General features: G+C 37.1%; 1 protein-coding gene across 1 annotated transcript in view; it reads left to right on the forward strand.

Moving 5' to 3' along the window:
- ERA1 (Prenyltransferase family protein) overlaps window positions 1–13,220 on the forward strand; it is a 64,692-nt gene extending 51,472 nt beyond the window's left edge. Inside the window, exons 10-15 of the mRNA XM_090005610.1 lie at window positions 1,405–1,461; window positions 1,625–1,697; window positions 11,665–11,754; window positions 11,823–11,958; window positions 12,448–12,539; window positions 12,830–13,220. Of these exons, the coding sequence (XP_089861736.1) occupies window positions 1,405–1,461; window positions 1,625–1,697; window positions 11,665–11,754; window positions 11,823–11,958; window positions 12,448–12,539; window positions 12,830–13,066 (685 nt within the window). The 3' untranslated portion in view covers window positions 13,067–13,220. The remainder of the gene's footprint in view (window positions 1–1,404; window positions 1,462–1,624; window positions 1,698–11,664; window positions 11,755–11,822; window positions 11,959–12,447; window positions 12,540–12,829) is intronic.
- The last annotated feature ends 3,964 nt before the right edge of the window (window positions 13,221–17,184 follow it).

Below are 17,184 nucleotides of genomic sequence, written 5' to 3' on the forward strand. Positions count from 1 at the left end.
GATGATGAAATGATACAAAAATTTCGATGGACAAGTTGTTAACAACTATGCTCCTCGAGTAGCAATGACTCAGTGTCCCCAATCATCGAAGTCAGGGGAGGGGGCTACTAAAAATTATCTTAGGTGGTAGATCCCATTAGCTTATGCAGAAGTTCAGATGCATCCCTTGCCATGTATGTCTCTGGGGAATTCTCTCTCGGTCATTGACCGTCTTCTTAGGAGCAGACTCAGCTAATTGTCTGGGATATCAAACTATATAGAATAACAAACCCCCTAGCAATATTAGTTGTTTCTACGTTTTTCCTGTGCGTACTCTCAGGACAGGTAATTATCGAAACAATAATATCGTGCTCATTTTTTTTATTTTGAACTGCATATCACTAAAGGAACACATATGTTAGTCTTGATCTGAATTTTGATATTTATGCATCTATCAGATTTTTATAAGTCTGATCTATTTTATGGGGTACAAGTGATGATTAGGTCGGTACGTCAGACGATGACACGATTACGTGATGATATCAAGATCCCACTCTTTCTCTGCTGTCTCGCTCTTGAGCACATTTTGTAATTTTGCATAAGGATTTCTTTTGAAATTCCTTTTTTATATAAACTTTAATTATCAAAAATCCTGTTTTGAATTTATGTGGTTTCAATGCTTATATGGAGGTACAAATCTATTGTGTAAAGGTAAGTTTGCCTGTAAAGCATCTAAGGTTCGTTGACTTGTTATTTCAAATACTATTTTTTTCGCTGAAATGACATTTTAAACTCTGAAAAAGGATTAATTGCAAAGCATTTAAATTTTTTTTAAAAGATTACAAATTCTGGATTTTGGGGCGTTACACCCCCAACCTCCACCGCCACCATCCCCGACCTCCCCACAACCGGACGGCCTCCCCACCGCCGGACAACCTCCCCATCGCCCCCTCCTCCCTCTCGTTTCCTCTCTGCACGCTGCTGCTGCTGCTCTCTCTCTCTCTCTCGTTGGTGATCTATGCATGCTGCCTCCACCTTCGCCCCGCCTGACGGCCTCCCGCCGCGGTGGTGGTCGTCCTGTGTAGGTGAGAGAGAGAGATCTGAAGATCATATGGCTCCTGTTGGTTCAACCTGTTTACATATTCTAGTTTCTCTCTCTCTCTCTATATATATATGTACAATTTAACAGTACTAACTATACCCTTAAATAGGAACACCTCATGGCACAGTGGTGTGGCCATTTTTATAAGTTGTACTATTAGATATAGACTATCTTATGTGCAGGTTACTTTCTGTTTCTGTTAACTCTGCATTTATGAATACTATTGACTCAACAGTAGATTTAGAGCTGTGTATTGTGTACTATTTACTCATTCTCGTGATATGTTTTTTGGTTGTGTTGACTGTGGTGACATTCTATTGTAGTTGTCAAACATATGAAGGTGGCATTGCAGGGGAACCTGGTTCAGAAGCTCATGGTGGGTATGTTTCACTGTTTCTAGCAGTTAGCTAATATTTTTTTAATGAGTTATTTTATTCAAGACTCCATTTTTTCAAGCAAAATTTTGGTCGTTTCAAGGACCATTTCTAACTTGTTTCACACTACAAGATTTTATTTTCAATTTATTTTTGGTCAATAATGAAGGTACACCTTCTGTGGATTGGCAACACTTATCCTGATTAATGAGGTTGACCGCTTGGACTTGCCCCGGCTTTTGGTAAGAAATTTGTTTTCTTTGTGTGATTCTTGTTAATAGCAGTCATATTATTCATTGTAGAGGGGATAAAAGATTAATGTGTAATGTTATAATTTGCCAGGCCTGTCTATATATTACTTTATCTATTTGTAGTCATTGTGTACTGTATTGTGATGTCTTGTATATCATATTATCAGTTTCACCGAGGGTTATATTTTTTGAAGGCATTGATGTTTCAGTTAATTATTGACTATGTTATATTTGACATTCCATTTATAGATTAGACCACTAGAGTAAAATGAAGGTTGTGCAAATGTACTATTAATGCATGACAGGTATGAATTCATATCATGAAAAAGATGAGTGTAGATATTCATTTGAACATTTTTATTATGTGTCATTCTCATGGTTGTGGCTTAGTTTAATCATATAGATATAGTTTTGTTATTTCAGTAGAAAACTTAAGTCACTTGTAGACAGAAATGTGGTAGCTTACTAAGCTAACAAAACTTTGTAAGTGTATCCAGAAGTAACATATATGCAGAACGAATAGATAGTTGTCTACTAAAAGAGAAAAGGGGCAGCATTCTGTGACATTTACTTAACAGAGAACTTCAGAGATGGAAGACGCTTGGAGGTAACCAAGCCGAGTTAAAAGCATCTTGTCTGATACATGAAGCAATCATGGGATTGAGGACCTGATGCTGAAAGATTGCAAGAATTAGCAGTCAGCAGCCCGATCATGGATTTGTTTTGTCAGCAAGCCTTTCATCCCATTCCAATATCACTATCCAACCAAAAATTCTCTATAAAGCACCAGACCTTAGTACAGGTCTTGAAAAGAGAATGAAGACTTCTATATGATCCAAATTTATATGTATATGCACGTACTCATAAAAACTAATAAAAAACTGTTAACTAGCCATGTCATGTATGCATACTTCCATTACATATTCCTTAGTGGCATATATATATATACACACACACGGATGTGATCTAGACGCTTGGTTTTATAAAAATAGACTCTTGGATCATCCAATTATGATGTATAAGAAGGATCTTTTAAGGGTTGAAATAGCAAGAAAGATATGTATAGATTGACTACACAATGGTGGAGTAAAAAGACAAAACTACCCATAAAATGGGAAACCATGCTGATGTGTACATGGTGTCATGTTCCATAAGAACAAGTACAAAAGTATGAATGAAAAAGTATGATGCTCAACAACAAGTACGTTGTGATGGCTATTGTTTGAGTTTGACAATAAAAAAAGGAGAGAAAATTGGGAACTCCATGGTGTGCCAGAGTAAAAAGGCAAACCTTCAACTATGTGAGAAAACAATAATAAGTTATTTGCAAAGCCATCTTGGACATGATGAAATATGAAAGTGTGGCAAAAAAGATATAAATAGAACGACTATGCATGAACTAGAAACCTGATGTATATATATGCCATGTTCAACAAGAACAAGTGTGAAAGTATAAATTAGAAAATATGATGTTCAACAAGTATGTTGGTGATGGTTATTGTTTGAGTTTGACTGATCGAAATGACAAATAACAAGAAGCTATATGGTGTTGGGGTAAAACGACAAACTTACCCCAATGTGACTTAACAATAATGTTATTCATAATTTCATCTTCAACACGATGAAATTTGAAAGTGTGGCAAGAAAGATATGTATAGATTGACTGTGCAATGATAGGGTAAAAAGACAAAACTATCGTTAAAATAAGATGAAACCATGCCGATGTGTTGTACATGGTGTCATATTCCACAAGAACAAGTGTGAAATTATAAATGGTAAAGTATGATGTTCAACAACAAGTATGTTGGTGATGACTATTGTTTAAGTTTGATTTCACGAAATCATAGAAAAAAGGGAGATACGTGATGCCACGGTAAAAAGACAAACCTACAACTATGTTGTATAATGCCGCTCGCTTTGAACCCTGGGCAGTTAGACACTTCAGGCAATAAAAATAAATTGCATAAAAAACACCCGTTGTGGTCTCAACTGATGCGATGATTTCCTCCAAGTACTCGAGGGAAGTATAATCAAGAGAAACAAAGATCTTGTTGTTAACACATTGAAAATATGCATGCTGATTCACACTTGTGACCCGCCCAAAGTTGTTTAACCCCAAATGCAAAATCATCGTTTTTCACTGTTTAAAGTTAAAAAGAAAAAATTTAAATTTTTGTGTTAAGATTTTGGAGCGTTACATCTATATCTTGGGGGCAATGCTACTTAGGCTTTAAAAGAGTTAATTCATCCCAAAGAAGAGAAAGAGCATTATAGTATTCCCTAATGCTCATTTCTCCTTGGGTCATGGTTCTTCGAATAAACAAGAGTACATATAAGATACTAACTTTGTTTTGCAAATTACATACATGAGCTATGTCCTTTAGACAATACATATTCTTAAGATATTTCTATTCATCACTAGCAAAATAAAAAAATTTCAAACTTGGGCACTTTTTGATGTCAACAATATTGATGAACCATCCAATAATATTTGAATGGCCTATCCTCTATTCTTTCCTCTAATACTCCCCAACGGCTTTAGACATTTCATCTCCTTAAAGTTTTACTTTGTTGCCATTTTCAATCTTGGTGATCTTAAGTTTGGGTTCTCTTTCGTTACTATCAACTAAGCCCCATAGACCCTTTTTCCATATTTTGTATTTTACTATGGATGTTGTTATCATCGCAAAATTTTCCCCCCTCCCTTTGCGAGAGAGAAGAAACGATTTTGCGAGTCAAACTCGACCAAAGTTTTGAAAATGATTTTTAAAAATTACTCGCCTCCGTTTTGAAAATTTGCGAAAAAATTTCGTGGAATGGGATCTGCCTGTCAGTATGAGGTTCAACCGTTTCTGGCGCCTTTACCAGGGGTAATCGAACCAAGGATCAAATGTGTGCTTTGACTAAGTTAAATTATCTAAATCATGTTCTATTTTCCTAGAATGCACAGAGAATCAGGCATGTGCTATGAAATTTTGAAAAGATACAAGTTTGAGAAATATAATGTTTGCCTTGGAAAATTGAGATGTACTTGGAAAATGATTGGGAAAGTGCTTGAAAATGGAATTCCTGGAAAAATCATTGAATTTCATTGAAAATCATAAATTTGCATTGAAAAATGAATTTTCAAGAAAACTTGAACTTTGGGAAAATCGATTTTGAGATTTGGATTGCTTTTTTGAGGAAATGAATTTGAGAATCTTGAGAAAATCAGGAAGTTCATTGGAAAATGACTTTTGAAATGAAAAATGGATTCTCAGGAAAATGGGAACTTTGAGAAAATCGATTTTTGAGATTTGGGTTTGAAATGAAAATCAATTTCTGAAGGAGATTTGAGAATTCTGAGAAACCAACTTCTGAAATAATTCAAGAAACTTTGGAAAAATCGATTTTGGGATTTTAAAATGAAATTGAGAATGTGAAAATCTGGGAAATCATTATTTGAACTTGGAAAATACTTTGAAATCTCATTTGAAAATTCAGAATTCTGAGAAAATCAAATCCTGAGAAAGACTTGAATTTTTTTGGAAAATCGATTTCTCTGAAATGGAATTGGGAAAAGAGTTTGAAAATAATGCAAATTGAATAGATGAATATGAATTTGAAAGATATTTCATTGAGGAATTGAGAAAATTCTTTTGAATTTTGAGAAATGTAGTGCATCTTTGAAATTAGCATAAGAGTGTAGGCTGAATGTGGCTAATACGGAGATCACAAATCTTGGTTTTCTTCGTATTTTGACTATGGCCATAAATACGAATCCCACCAAATTCGTGAACTCCCTAAGAGCTCGTGCACGTGCCATTCGTGTTAACCATAGTGATTTTGGAAAATGTGCATATACATCATACATCAGATATTGGAAATTGCAGAAATTAAACTATATGCAATGCAGTCTAAGCTGAAAAGTAGCTCTTATTCCAAATTATTATATTTGATATTACATTGAATTGAAATGAAAAAAAAATAAAAGTCTTCTTCTTGGATATTCCTGCAAAACAAGAAAACATGTTAGCACAAAAATGTAGGTTTTTCTGAATTTATCCGAAAATATTGGAAATTATCGCATATTATTCAGATATAAACCCAAATTCATACCCTCTTCGATATAAACATGAGAAATAAGGAATAAATTTTGAAAATAAACTTGAAAATTCGAAATTGGGGTCAAAATGACCAGAATACCCCTGATAACCTTGAAATCAAGGTTTTCTGAAAGAATTTTTATAAAATTTAGAAATTCGAAAATCAAATGTTTTATAGGACGACTATTAGACCCGCTTTACTATATGGTACGGAATGTTGGGCTGCCAAGAAACATCATATTCAAAAAATGAGTGTAGCTGAGATGCGGATGCTTAGATGGATGTGTGGAAATACAATAAGAGATAAGATTCGGAACGAGGAGATACGTAAGAAGGTAGGTGTTGCACCTATTGAAAATAAGATGCGAGAGAATCGTTTACGGTGGTTTGGACATATTCGGCGAAGGCCTAATGATGCTCCAGTTAGAAGGTTGGAGAAATGGGAAAATAGATTAGTTAAAAGAGGTCGGGGTAGGCCTAGGAAGACTTGGATGGAGATGATCGGAAAGGATATGAATGCTTTGAACCTCACCGAGGACATGGCATTGGATAGAAATGATTGGAGGAAAAGGATTCATGTGGAAGACCCAAAATGATTTTCTTTTTTGGTTCATATCGCTGACCCCAATTGTTTTGGGATGAAAGCGTAGTTGTTGTTGTTAGAAATTCGAAAATCAAATGTAATAAATTTAAACACAATATGATGATATGCATGAAAATTTAGAGAATTGAAGCTTAGAATTTCGAAATTGAGGTCAAAATGACCAAAATACCCTTGATAACAAGACTATGGCCTTGAAACCATGGTTTTTTGAAATAAATTTTGCAAAAATGGAAATTGAAATGCAAATGACATTGAAATTAACCCTACTATGACATGACATGTTAATTTACATGATAAAAACCCTAAAATGATAAAAATATCACAAATTATTGAATTTAACTTGATTTTCACCTGATTTTCGCTTCTGAATTTAAAAACAATCTAACATACAAAGCAAATGAACTTGGAATTGAGTCAAATTTGGCATGGACACCTAGATTAACCCTAAAACAGAATGAAGCTCGAAAATCTATTTTTTGTTATTTTTTTAATGTGAAAAATAACTAAAAATACTAAAAAATCAAAATTTTGCCTAAAATGGTAATTCTAAATTGGATTTCGGATACTAAACTTCCATAAAAATTTCTCAAATTTTATGGGGTGACAGAGGACAGTTAGGCAAAGATTTTTGCCTTTTACAGATTCTGGTTTTGACCTATGGTTGGAGCTGGACAACTCCGGCAAGTCGGATTAGAATCCGGCGACTCTAAGATTTAGGGCAGACAAACAGGTTTCGGGAAAAATTATGGGAAAAGACAGATGAGAAAATGGCTGAAATTCTGGGAAAATGTCCCTGACAAACAGAGGAAGGTTTCCTCTTTTTACAGTATTGGGATTCAGGTTATAGTTTGGGAGAGAGCAGAGGGTTATCAGAGACCTAGGTCTCTAAAATTCTCAGACATAGGAATCTGACAGAAAGGGAAGTTAATTTCGGGAAAAATACTTAGGCTATTCTAAAAATTCTCAAATTTTGGGAAAAGACAGAGGGAAGCGTTAGGAACAAGTTCTATGTTGGAAGTTTTGACATACAACCTATGGGTTAAATGGACACAGTGGGTTAGGGTCGGTCTAGACCTTGACAAGGAAAAAGTGAGATTTTCTCAGGGTCTGGGAAAATCGATTTTTAGCAGGGATCAAAACTACTTAGAAAAATCCAGAAAAATACTGGAAAACAATAGACTCTAACAGAGACTCATGGTATTTTTTTGAGGGAAATTCGGATCGTCCATCTAGGAGATCTCGGAGGTTCTTGTCTGCTTAAACAGAACTTGAAATCTCTAGAAATGTGAAATCCCAGTTTGAGATTTGATTTATTTGAGAGGGTTCCAAAACCCAAATTTAACCAAATTTTAAGCAGGAAAACAAAGACCAATGACTAAGATTATCATGCATTTTTTTTTTGGATTTTGTGAACGAAAATAGATACATAAAATAACGATTGGATTTAGCATAAATTTAAAGCCTAGATTAGATATTAACAAAACAACACTAAATATTTACGAAATGACTAAACTATTTTAAATGTATATTAATAATAAAAGATGCATTAATATGAAAATAAAACAGGAATCCACAAGAGGGGAATGATTTGTTTTGCTATGGCTTTCAAAAATAGGAAATTCGATTCAACTGGAGGATGAATCCTATAGTCAATGTAGCCTTAATGAATGCTTTATCATGTTCGCCCAACTTAAAATCAAGAAGATACCTTCATGTGACTGTAAACCAAACTTTGATTTGACCTCATAACGTTCACACTAAAGGTGAAGCCTAAGTCTCAAGTCCATGGGCGATAAAAGTGGGCATCATGAGGCTTTACCAAAAAAAAAATGAATGGTATGAAGTAAAAAGTGATTAAACTCACCTTGGATCGGTGGGAAGGAGGAGTGAATGGTTGCCGTAGTTGCTGTGTTAATGGGGCTGTTACCAAAGAGATGGCGGCAATGGAAGGGCTACACCAATGTTCGTCGCTGTTACTGCTACCAAGGTGGCTGTGGGCTGCAATGAAGAAGAGGCAACTTGTGTTGATAGAAGTTGATGATGAAGGCTGCTACTGGAGGTAGGTTGTGATGTTTGCTGCAGCAAGCTGGAAGGAGATTGACGGCTGCCTTGGATGGAAGAAGACCTGCAGGTGGCTGGAATAGTTGCTGGACTTGAAGTTGCTGTAATGAGAGAGAGAGAGAGAGAGAGAGAGAGAGAGAGAGAGAGAGAGAGAGAGAGAGAGAGAGAGACTCCAAGGGGAGGGGGGGCACGTCTCCTTTTTTTTTTTAATTCAAACCAAACTTACGTTTTTGATGGGAATAGACTTAGGGTTGAGAGGGGCTAATAAAAAGGGGAATCAATGTACGTGAGATGCCTTTGGATTTTAGAAAGGGAAGATGGGTCTTGAGGGGGCTGGACCATGAGAAATGGAAAGAAAGAAAGGGAGGGAAAAGACGAAGGAAAGAAAAGGAGAAGGAAATAAAAGGAGAAGGAAGAAGGAAAGAAGAAAGAAAAGGAGAAGGAAAGAAGAAGGAGAAGAGGAAGGAGGAAGAAGAGAAGGGAGAGGGGGTGCTGTACGTGAGTGGAAGGAGAAGGGAAAGGAGAAAAGAAAGAAAGAAGAAGAAAGAATGAAAAAGAAAGAAAAGAAAGAAAAGAAGAAAGAAGAAGAAGAAGAAGAAGAAGAAGAAGAAGAAGAAGGAAAGGAGATGAAGAAAGAAAAGAAAAGAAGGGGAAAGGGGGGGTCGACCCCCTTGTAGGTCCTACCTCTAAAAAAAATAAAAAATAAATAAATAAAAAATGATAAAATAAAGGAGAATATAGAAAAAGAAAATGTTTATTTTTTTTAAAAGAAAATACAAGTAGATAAGCCATCTCAGAGTGAGCTCACTTTCCAAATTTGAAATTCATTTTGAGAATCATAGGGGTAGAATAGTATTTTTAGAAAAATTCCCGGACAAAACATGCTATTTTTGGCAGTTTTTGAAAGGAGCTCGAAATTTGAATTTCAATACCCCGTTGCAAAGCAAATCTGGGGAATAAGATTGATCGAGAATGACTGACTCGGAGACAATTGGCTTGGATTTGAGTGAGAAATGAGCTCATTTTTGAAGAAATGATCCAATTTTGATAGGAATGATCAGAAATGAAAATGGCCTTCTCACTGTGAGCTTAGGTGAGCTAGAAATGACTAACTGTTCTGGACTGATCAATGAGCTTGGTTGATTTTGACTGACTGGGGTCTGGGACGACCTAGGGGTAAAATGAGAATTTTCTAGTGAAAAATGGGTAAAGTGGTGATTTTCTGACACAAACTTGGGGTTTGACTCCTACACTGACCCAACAGGGTTGGCACTGCACGAGGAGTGTGTTTGAAAATGGATGAAGAAAATTTGGGGTGTTTACAGATGCCCACGTCACATAGTTTGTATCATTGAGGATCATGGGAATGAATATGATAACTTTTCTTTCATCCTCCATTTTTACAAGAAGATATAGAGAGAAAGCGAATGAGCAAAAAGAAGAGACAAGAAGGAGCTAAGATGTGCTTCCCAAGGCAATAAACCAACGAACCAAGCTCTACTCACGGTCCTCTTGATCTTCACGTACAAGTCACAATCCAAGAGATCTAATGGCTCTGATACCATGTAATGAAACAAGAAATATAACAAGGGAGTGCCTCTTATGGGCTTACAAGAACACAAAAATCACTTATGGGTCAATCACACAATCACATACACATGGGCCACTTAGGGGTCAAGAACACTATACAAAATATAGAATTTGTATAACGAGTATGCTTGAACAAGCATTACATACAAGAGGGGATACATCCCCTATTTATACACAAAAGGAGGCAAAGAAGAGCCATTGGAAGGTGCTCCCAGCAGCTATTCTAGCTGTTGGGAGCACTCCCAACAGCTCTATTTCAAGAGCATTATAAGGACTATAATGCCCTTGATAAAAAAAATACATTACAAAAATAATAAAAATCTAAAGTGCCCTTAAAAGTAATATAAAGGACTGTTTTATCCCTAATGGCTATAACTTATTATAAGGCTATGAAAAGACTAAAATACCCCTATTGGGTATGTAACTGTTACAATATATATATATATTAACACCATCCCTCCCTCTCTCTCTCTTTATATATATAGGGTTTATATTTGTTATAATCGATTGTACCTACAATCTAGTTTGAATCTCACATTGTGAGTTGTTTTGGCACAAACTAACATCATAGATGTGTTCAACATGTTCGATTTAGTAGGAATACTCTTGGATCATGTTTTTTCGATGAAAAAATATGTTTTTATGAGTCAGAAAAAATGATGCCTTCATAGCCATTGATTTTTTTATCGCTGAAAAATCTGTATACAGGTCGGATTCCGGCGATCCAAAAGCCGGTTCAGCGGTTCCCACTAAACAAAACATGTAGATCACATCTATGGTGTTAGACGTAAGGAAAACAAAAAACAAAAAAAGGTTTATTACCCATTTACTTGGTCTATAGTTGGCATACTCGTGACTCGGACTCGCATTGCCCAACCCTTGATTCGCAAGTCAGAGGGATGACTCGGTGACTTGAACGAGTTAGGACACCATATCTATAGTGTAAGCACATGAATAAGACATGAAAATAACCAAACTTCAAGCAATAAAATAACTAAAATAAGCACATTATGCCAACAGTTAAGCTACAAAAACATATGATTATACATGATCATTAACATTTTTGATTGAACAATATTAAATTCTTCATAACAAGTGCCTTTGTATAAGAATTGTGCATTAAAATCATAAAATGCATGATAAAAAGTTTATAATAGGCATTAGGATCAGTAACCTGAATCGGTGACCCGTTTGGGGTCCAATCCGAGTCGACTTGCTGCGTTTGCCAACTATGACTAGGTTGATTGTACCTACAATTGACTGTAGCAAATATTAGCCCATTATATATATATATATATATATATATATATATATATATATATATATATATATATGAGAGAGAGAGAGAGAGAGAGAGAGAGAGAGAGAGAGAGAGAGAGAGAGAGAGAGAGAGAGAGCATTTGCTACCCTCGTGGGTGAGGAACCACCTAGTTGGAACTCATAGGAGGAGGTTATTTTGATAAAAATCTGTCCTCATGAATTCGTATATAGTATATACATAAATGCATTCATGTATATGTGTGTGTATGCACGCATGTGAGATATTTTGGTGAAGCAATGATGTCAGGTGCTTTTTTCTTGTATAATTTCTTGGAATAATCGTGTACTATTTGAACAGGATTGGGTGGTGTTCCATCAAGGGGAAATAGAGGGTGGTTTTCAAGGTCGAACAAACAAGCTAGTAGATGGTTGTTACTCCTTTTGGCAGGTACTTTCTCTGTTTTCAAAGTGTATTCTTTGCTTGACAAATACAAACTCATGTTTTCTTTTCAATAGGGTGGGGTTCTTGCACTTCTACAGAAAATATTGTCTCTTGTTGATGAGCAACTGAAGACATCATACATTGGTTCAACAAGACAAGCTGCAGAGAATACCTTTGCAACTGGCATAAATCTTTCCAAGGGTGGAAGAGGTATTGTTGGTAGACTGGTTATATGAATGCATTTTATTTTGGGAGTTGATGCTAGTTGAATAATTTGTTACCAGCATCTCTGACATTATTCACCATGACCAACCGATTGTATTAGGAGTACCCTCATACATACTTGAAGTAGCATACTGGTGTGCATGATGTGATTCTTGGTTATCCCATCTCAGCAACCCCTGCAGTTTCCGTGGCCTATGTTTATTCTTTCATATGTGTGCATTATGTATGCATTTCCATGTGTCTGGTGCGTGTGCATGTTTCTGACTCTGCTTCGATGCTCTGTTTCTGCCTCTTTTTTGTTTCTGGAGTGGAGGCTGTTGTCCTCGATATCTTAATCCACAATGGCTTCTATAAGAGCATCTTGTATCTTCACGTGTGCACATTTTCTCCTTTAAAGAATATTTCATCTTTCAATAAAGAAACTTCAAGGTGGTGGTTGGCCTTTGTGAGATATTGACGTGGTAACTTCTACAGATGTTGGGTTTTCTTTCCTTGAGGAAGTCTCTGAATCTGGCCCCTTGTTTGATTCCATTGCATTGCAGCAATACATACTATTATGTTCTCAGGTATCTGTTTTTCCTTTTTCTTTTCCTTTGTGCTTTCCATTTACTTGCGTTTGTAGCTGCATATGATATCAGGATCAAGTTTATCTCAAAACGGTCTCATCAGTGCTCTTCCAATGATTCATTTGAAATGTTTTCTGGGGTCTTTTAATGTATTAGGTTTCATAGCCCTATTTGTAGATTTTCTATTTCAGTATAAGCTCCAGGATGTCTATATAAAATTATGTGAAGGATCGATCTTGTGACATTTGATAAGAGATCAGGCATTAAGTTCCAAGTTGTCTGACATGTAGGTTTTGGAAGGTGGATTCAAGGACAAACCTGGAAAACGTAGAGACTACTACCATACTTGTTATTGCCTTAGTGGACTTTCAGTGTGTCAGCATGGTGAGTTGAAGGCTGCCACAGATCAGCCAAAGCCAAGCGCTGTGCTTGGTCCATTTTCCAACTTGTTGGAGCCTATTCACCCTCTCTTTAATGTTGTTTTGGATCGGTACTATGAAGCACACGACTTTTTCTCAAAGATTTAACTATCATGCACCTTGTTTCCTTGAAATTAGGGTACTGGTTTCCTTTGTCAAGCTGTCCTTTATCCAGCCATTATCAACTTGTATCATAACTGCATACACTCGCCTGAAATGAAAACCATTCTTGTTCTCAACCACTATTTTGAGTAAGATATCTATTATATGGATATAGCTGTAGTTACGATGATATAGTCATTTTTTAAAAAAGTTCTCAATGCTACTAGTATATTAGAGGATTCAATATAGGAATAAAAGGTGTATCTGTGTTAATGTTGTATGGTTAATTCAATATATATAGTATACATTTTTTGTGCTGATTATGAAACTAGGACCATGGGTTGTCATCCGCTTGGAAATCAATCGCTCTATTATTAAACTTGTGGAGGGTAAACCAACTTAAGTGGAAATCGTACCATGGGTTCTTTTCATGCATCGAGTACATTGTAAATTCAGTGTTTGGGAAATCTCCAATCGGTATTTGATATTGTTCATGCCGGAAATAATTGCACACAACAGCTCACCTTTGTATTTGTCAAAATAACGCAAAGGGCATTTCAATCATTTTGCATAATATGCTGTACTATATTACTGTATGTGCTTGGAGGGTATGCAGCATGCACACGCCAGAGTGTGTGCGTACACGCATGCTGTTGGTGATAAAGCTCTTCTCCTTCATCCCTGGTCCAACTTGAGCCCAGGTCTTAAAGCCGGTAAATATGTTTTGGCGGAGTTAAACATGCATACCCTCCAAGCTAGGCTTGAGCACCCTGGTGCTTAACTCTGTCAGTTGACTGAGCTGCTTGAATGTAGAAATATGTAATCTAACTAACCTTGGCCTAGATCTTGACTTGAATAATGGACCAACTTTGAGCAAGCCTAGGCTTGTCTCTTCTAGAGAGGTGGTGAGGTCATCGAGGAGGGTGTCGACAGGGAGTCCATTCACGGAATCCACAAAACCCACCTCTCCAACTGGTGTCCAATCCCTGCATTCGGGTGGGCCCCATCACCCATGTTTTACCAAAACGGTATTCCCGTGATTCCCACAAACATCCATTCCCTTCAAAACTGTGTTTCCAAACACAACCTACAAATATGATAAGATACAAATGTGACATTCAACCATGTAAACAAAAAAAAAAGTTAAAAATGTCATTCTGAGGGTCAAGTAGCTTGGCTGGCTAAACCTGATTGGTCATATGTTAGGCTTCTATGTGTAAATTGTCCTGTAAAAAAGCATATGGTAACCATACCAACAATCAAAGGTGTTCCAAGTGATATCCATTTGAAAAGGAAAAGATTTGAATAAAAAAAAAAGAAAACTGAAAGACCAAAAGTGAACTTGGTGAGCGAGGTGATATTTTCCAGGTTATCCGAAAGAAAGAAAATTATATTGTAAACTTCAATTGGTTGCAACTACACAAACCGATCAGATGTTAGTGCCACCATGTTGTCTAATCATCACTGCAGAGAAATATCTGGTCATGTCCCAAAATGTTAAGTGGCGTTTCTGCATATTAGTCCCTGATGGTCACGTTAGTTTCTTTATTTTGATGTATCTTAGACTGTGGTGGTGGTGGTGTCAAATGATGTCACCATCGTCGCCGTTGTGCCGGTTGTAAGCTTGGAGCCTGTTTTCGGTGTGTGGGCCCCATGTGAAAGGCAGGGGACGGCCACGTCCTGTGGAGTGTGGACCCCCTTTCTTGTAACGTGTATCTTTTTTCCCTTTCCGCACCGTGAACCCTTCCCTACCGTCGGATCCCCGGGGTCTTTGCACATCCAACCGTTCATCTTCCCTTATTCTATCTCTCTCTATTCTCGCCCTGTTCACATGGGAACGGATATTTTGGTCCCCCACTGTCCACACCGGGTTGTCATTTTGTCAACTCACACACCTCTTTCTTCCCCTCTTAATCTCATCATTAATTAATCTGATAATGGGGCTGCTTTGGTTTGGCACTGGGAGTTAATCACAATAACATGTTGCAGGGGAGGATGTGGCAGAGGGATTCGAACCTGGGCCTTCAACACAGGACCCCTCTTACCACATGGGATACCACCTAGGTGGTGAGGGTGTTGCTCTATGTGTGCCCAACACACCAATTATTTATTGGAGTGCCTCAAACTTCAAGTAATTAACACCCACACTCATTCTCTCTCTCCCTCTCACTTTTTATATGCTCTAGTTTTGACTTTGTGATCCTCTCAATGAATTTTCCCTTTTTTTTCCTTGTTTGGCACAAGGTTGGGTGTTGAGTCTCTATCTTGGTTGGACCCGGCTCAGCACCTTAATTTGACCCACTAAGGGTGCTGGGAAGGGCCTAACCAGGCTACCACCTAGGTGGTATCCCATGTGGTAAGCGAGGTCCTGTGTAAGGCCGAGGATCGAATCCCTCTCCCACATGGGGCAACTGTTGTTCTGGTAGGGGTCAGCCTAACCTCAGCTTGCCTTAAAAAAAAGGCCTAAACAGGCTCGCCAAAGCTGTATAACCTGGTCAAAGTAAGACCCACAAAAGAATTTCTCGATTAGACATTGTGTGTTGACATGGATCTGGTAGAAGTTGGCGGATCTAGATCATATTTGGGAACTTTCGTGGTCCACGGTGCCGGATCGATTGCGATTGCTTTTGTCCATGTGGCTGGACCCAGCTTAGCACAGTAATTGCACTCACTAACGGCCTTTGGTGGGGCTATTTTGTATGGTCTCGTCAAAGGCCTACACAGAATTTCGCGATTAGGCGCCACATATGGATGCAAATCTGGTCAAAGTCCATGGATCTAAATTGAATCTGAGAATTTTTTGGTCCACAGCGTCGGGTAGGTTATGGTTGCTTGTGAACTGGTCAAAGTTAGTGGATCTAGTTTGTGGTCCATGGTAATGGATCATCAGTCGCCACTGCTTTTAAACTATTTGTCTTAACGATGGATGCATATCAAGAAGAGCTGGGTCCAGTTTGTCTGACCCAGTTGGACATCTTTGGACACAGATCAGGTCAACTCCACGGATCTAACTTCAATTTGCAAACTTTGTGGTCCATGGTGCCCGATTGATCACAATTGCTTCCAAGTTATTTGTGGTACAACATGATTGCACATTAAGAAGAGCTGGGTCCACTATGGTCTAGAGTGCTGGATCAAACCAATTTGGTGGCCGATGCCTCCAAACAACAAAAATCACACTCTTGTGGAACATATGTCCAGTGACAAACAGATAAGCAAGGGTTGCAGTTTGCAGTAAAACAGTGGACCATTTCTCGGCCACCCACCGGCAATTTCCCGTCCCATGTGTGCCCAATAAATGGCTGACTGTGCCCCACCTTGTAAAAAAAAAAGAACAAGCATGCTACAACCAGCAGAAGGTGATCTAAACTGACATAAAATGAGGTGTACACAACTCACCCCAACCTTAGTGGTCAAAGGCGGTGCCTAGGCACCGTCTAGGCGGCCTAGGCACTTAGGCTGTCACCGCCTAGGCAATGGATCAAATCTTGGGTTGGGATCACAATAATTCATGAATCCGAATCTCATAGTTCTTATATCCTATAACTTATTTTTATAAAAAACCTCATATTTTTTATGACAAAGTTCTCTACCCAGATTGACACTCAAGCCCTTTTGAAGCCCACAAAGGAAAGGTGCTCGTACATCCAATGGGAGTCCAACCTACTACAAAGGGGGTCAACATTTTAAAAATGTCATATATATATATATATATATATATATATATATATATATATATATATATATATATATATATATATATATATATATATATATATATATATATATATATATATATATATATATATATATATATATATATATGAAACATAATACTTTTAGTCAATGACCTTGTAATCTAACATTAAACTAGTTATATTTAACAATAGATAAATTCAATCTTATCATAATGATTAAAATACTTTAAAAAAAAGATGGTGCTTTTAGAAATGCATGGCATCACGTCTTTTTGAAGGAATTGAGAGTCAAACACTCTTTCCTAAAAAAAAGTTACTTTATGAATCCATCAAATTTACCTTTTAAACCTAGAAAAGTGACCGTATATTTTTAAAAAATACCATTTTTTAAGAGTGTTTTTATCATTTTAATATGGTTGAATTCAT

Source organism: Nuphar pumila, chromosome 5 (genome assembly GCF_984573655.1).
Source record: "Nuphar pumila chromosome 5, dmNupPumi1.hap1.1, whole genome shotgun sequence".
NCBI lineage: Eukaryota > Viridiplantae > Streptophyta > Magnoliopsida > Nymphaeales > Nymphaeaceae > Nuphar > Nuphar pumila.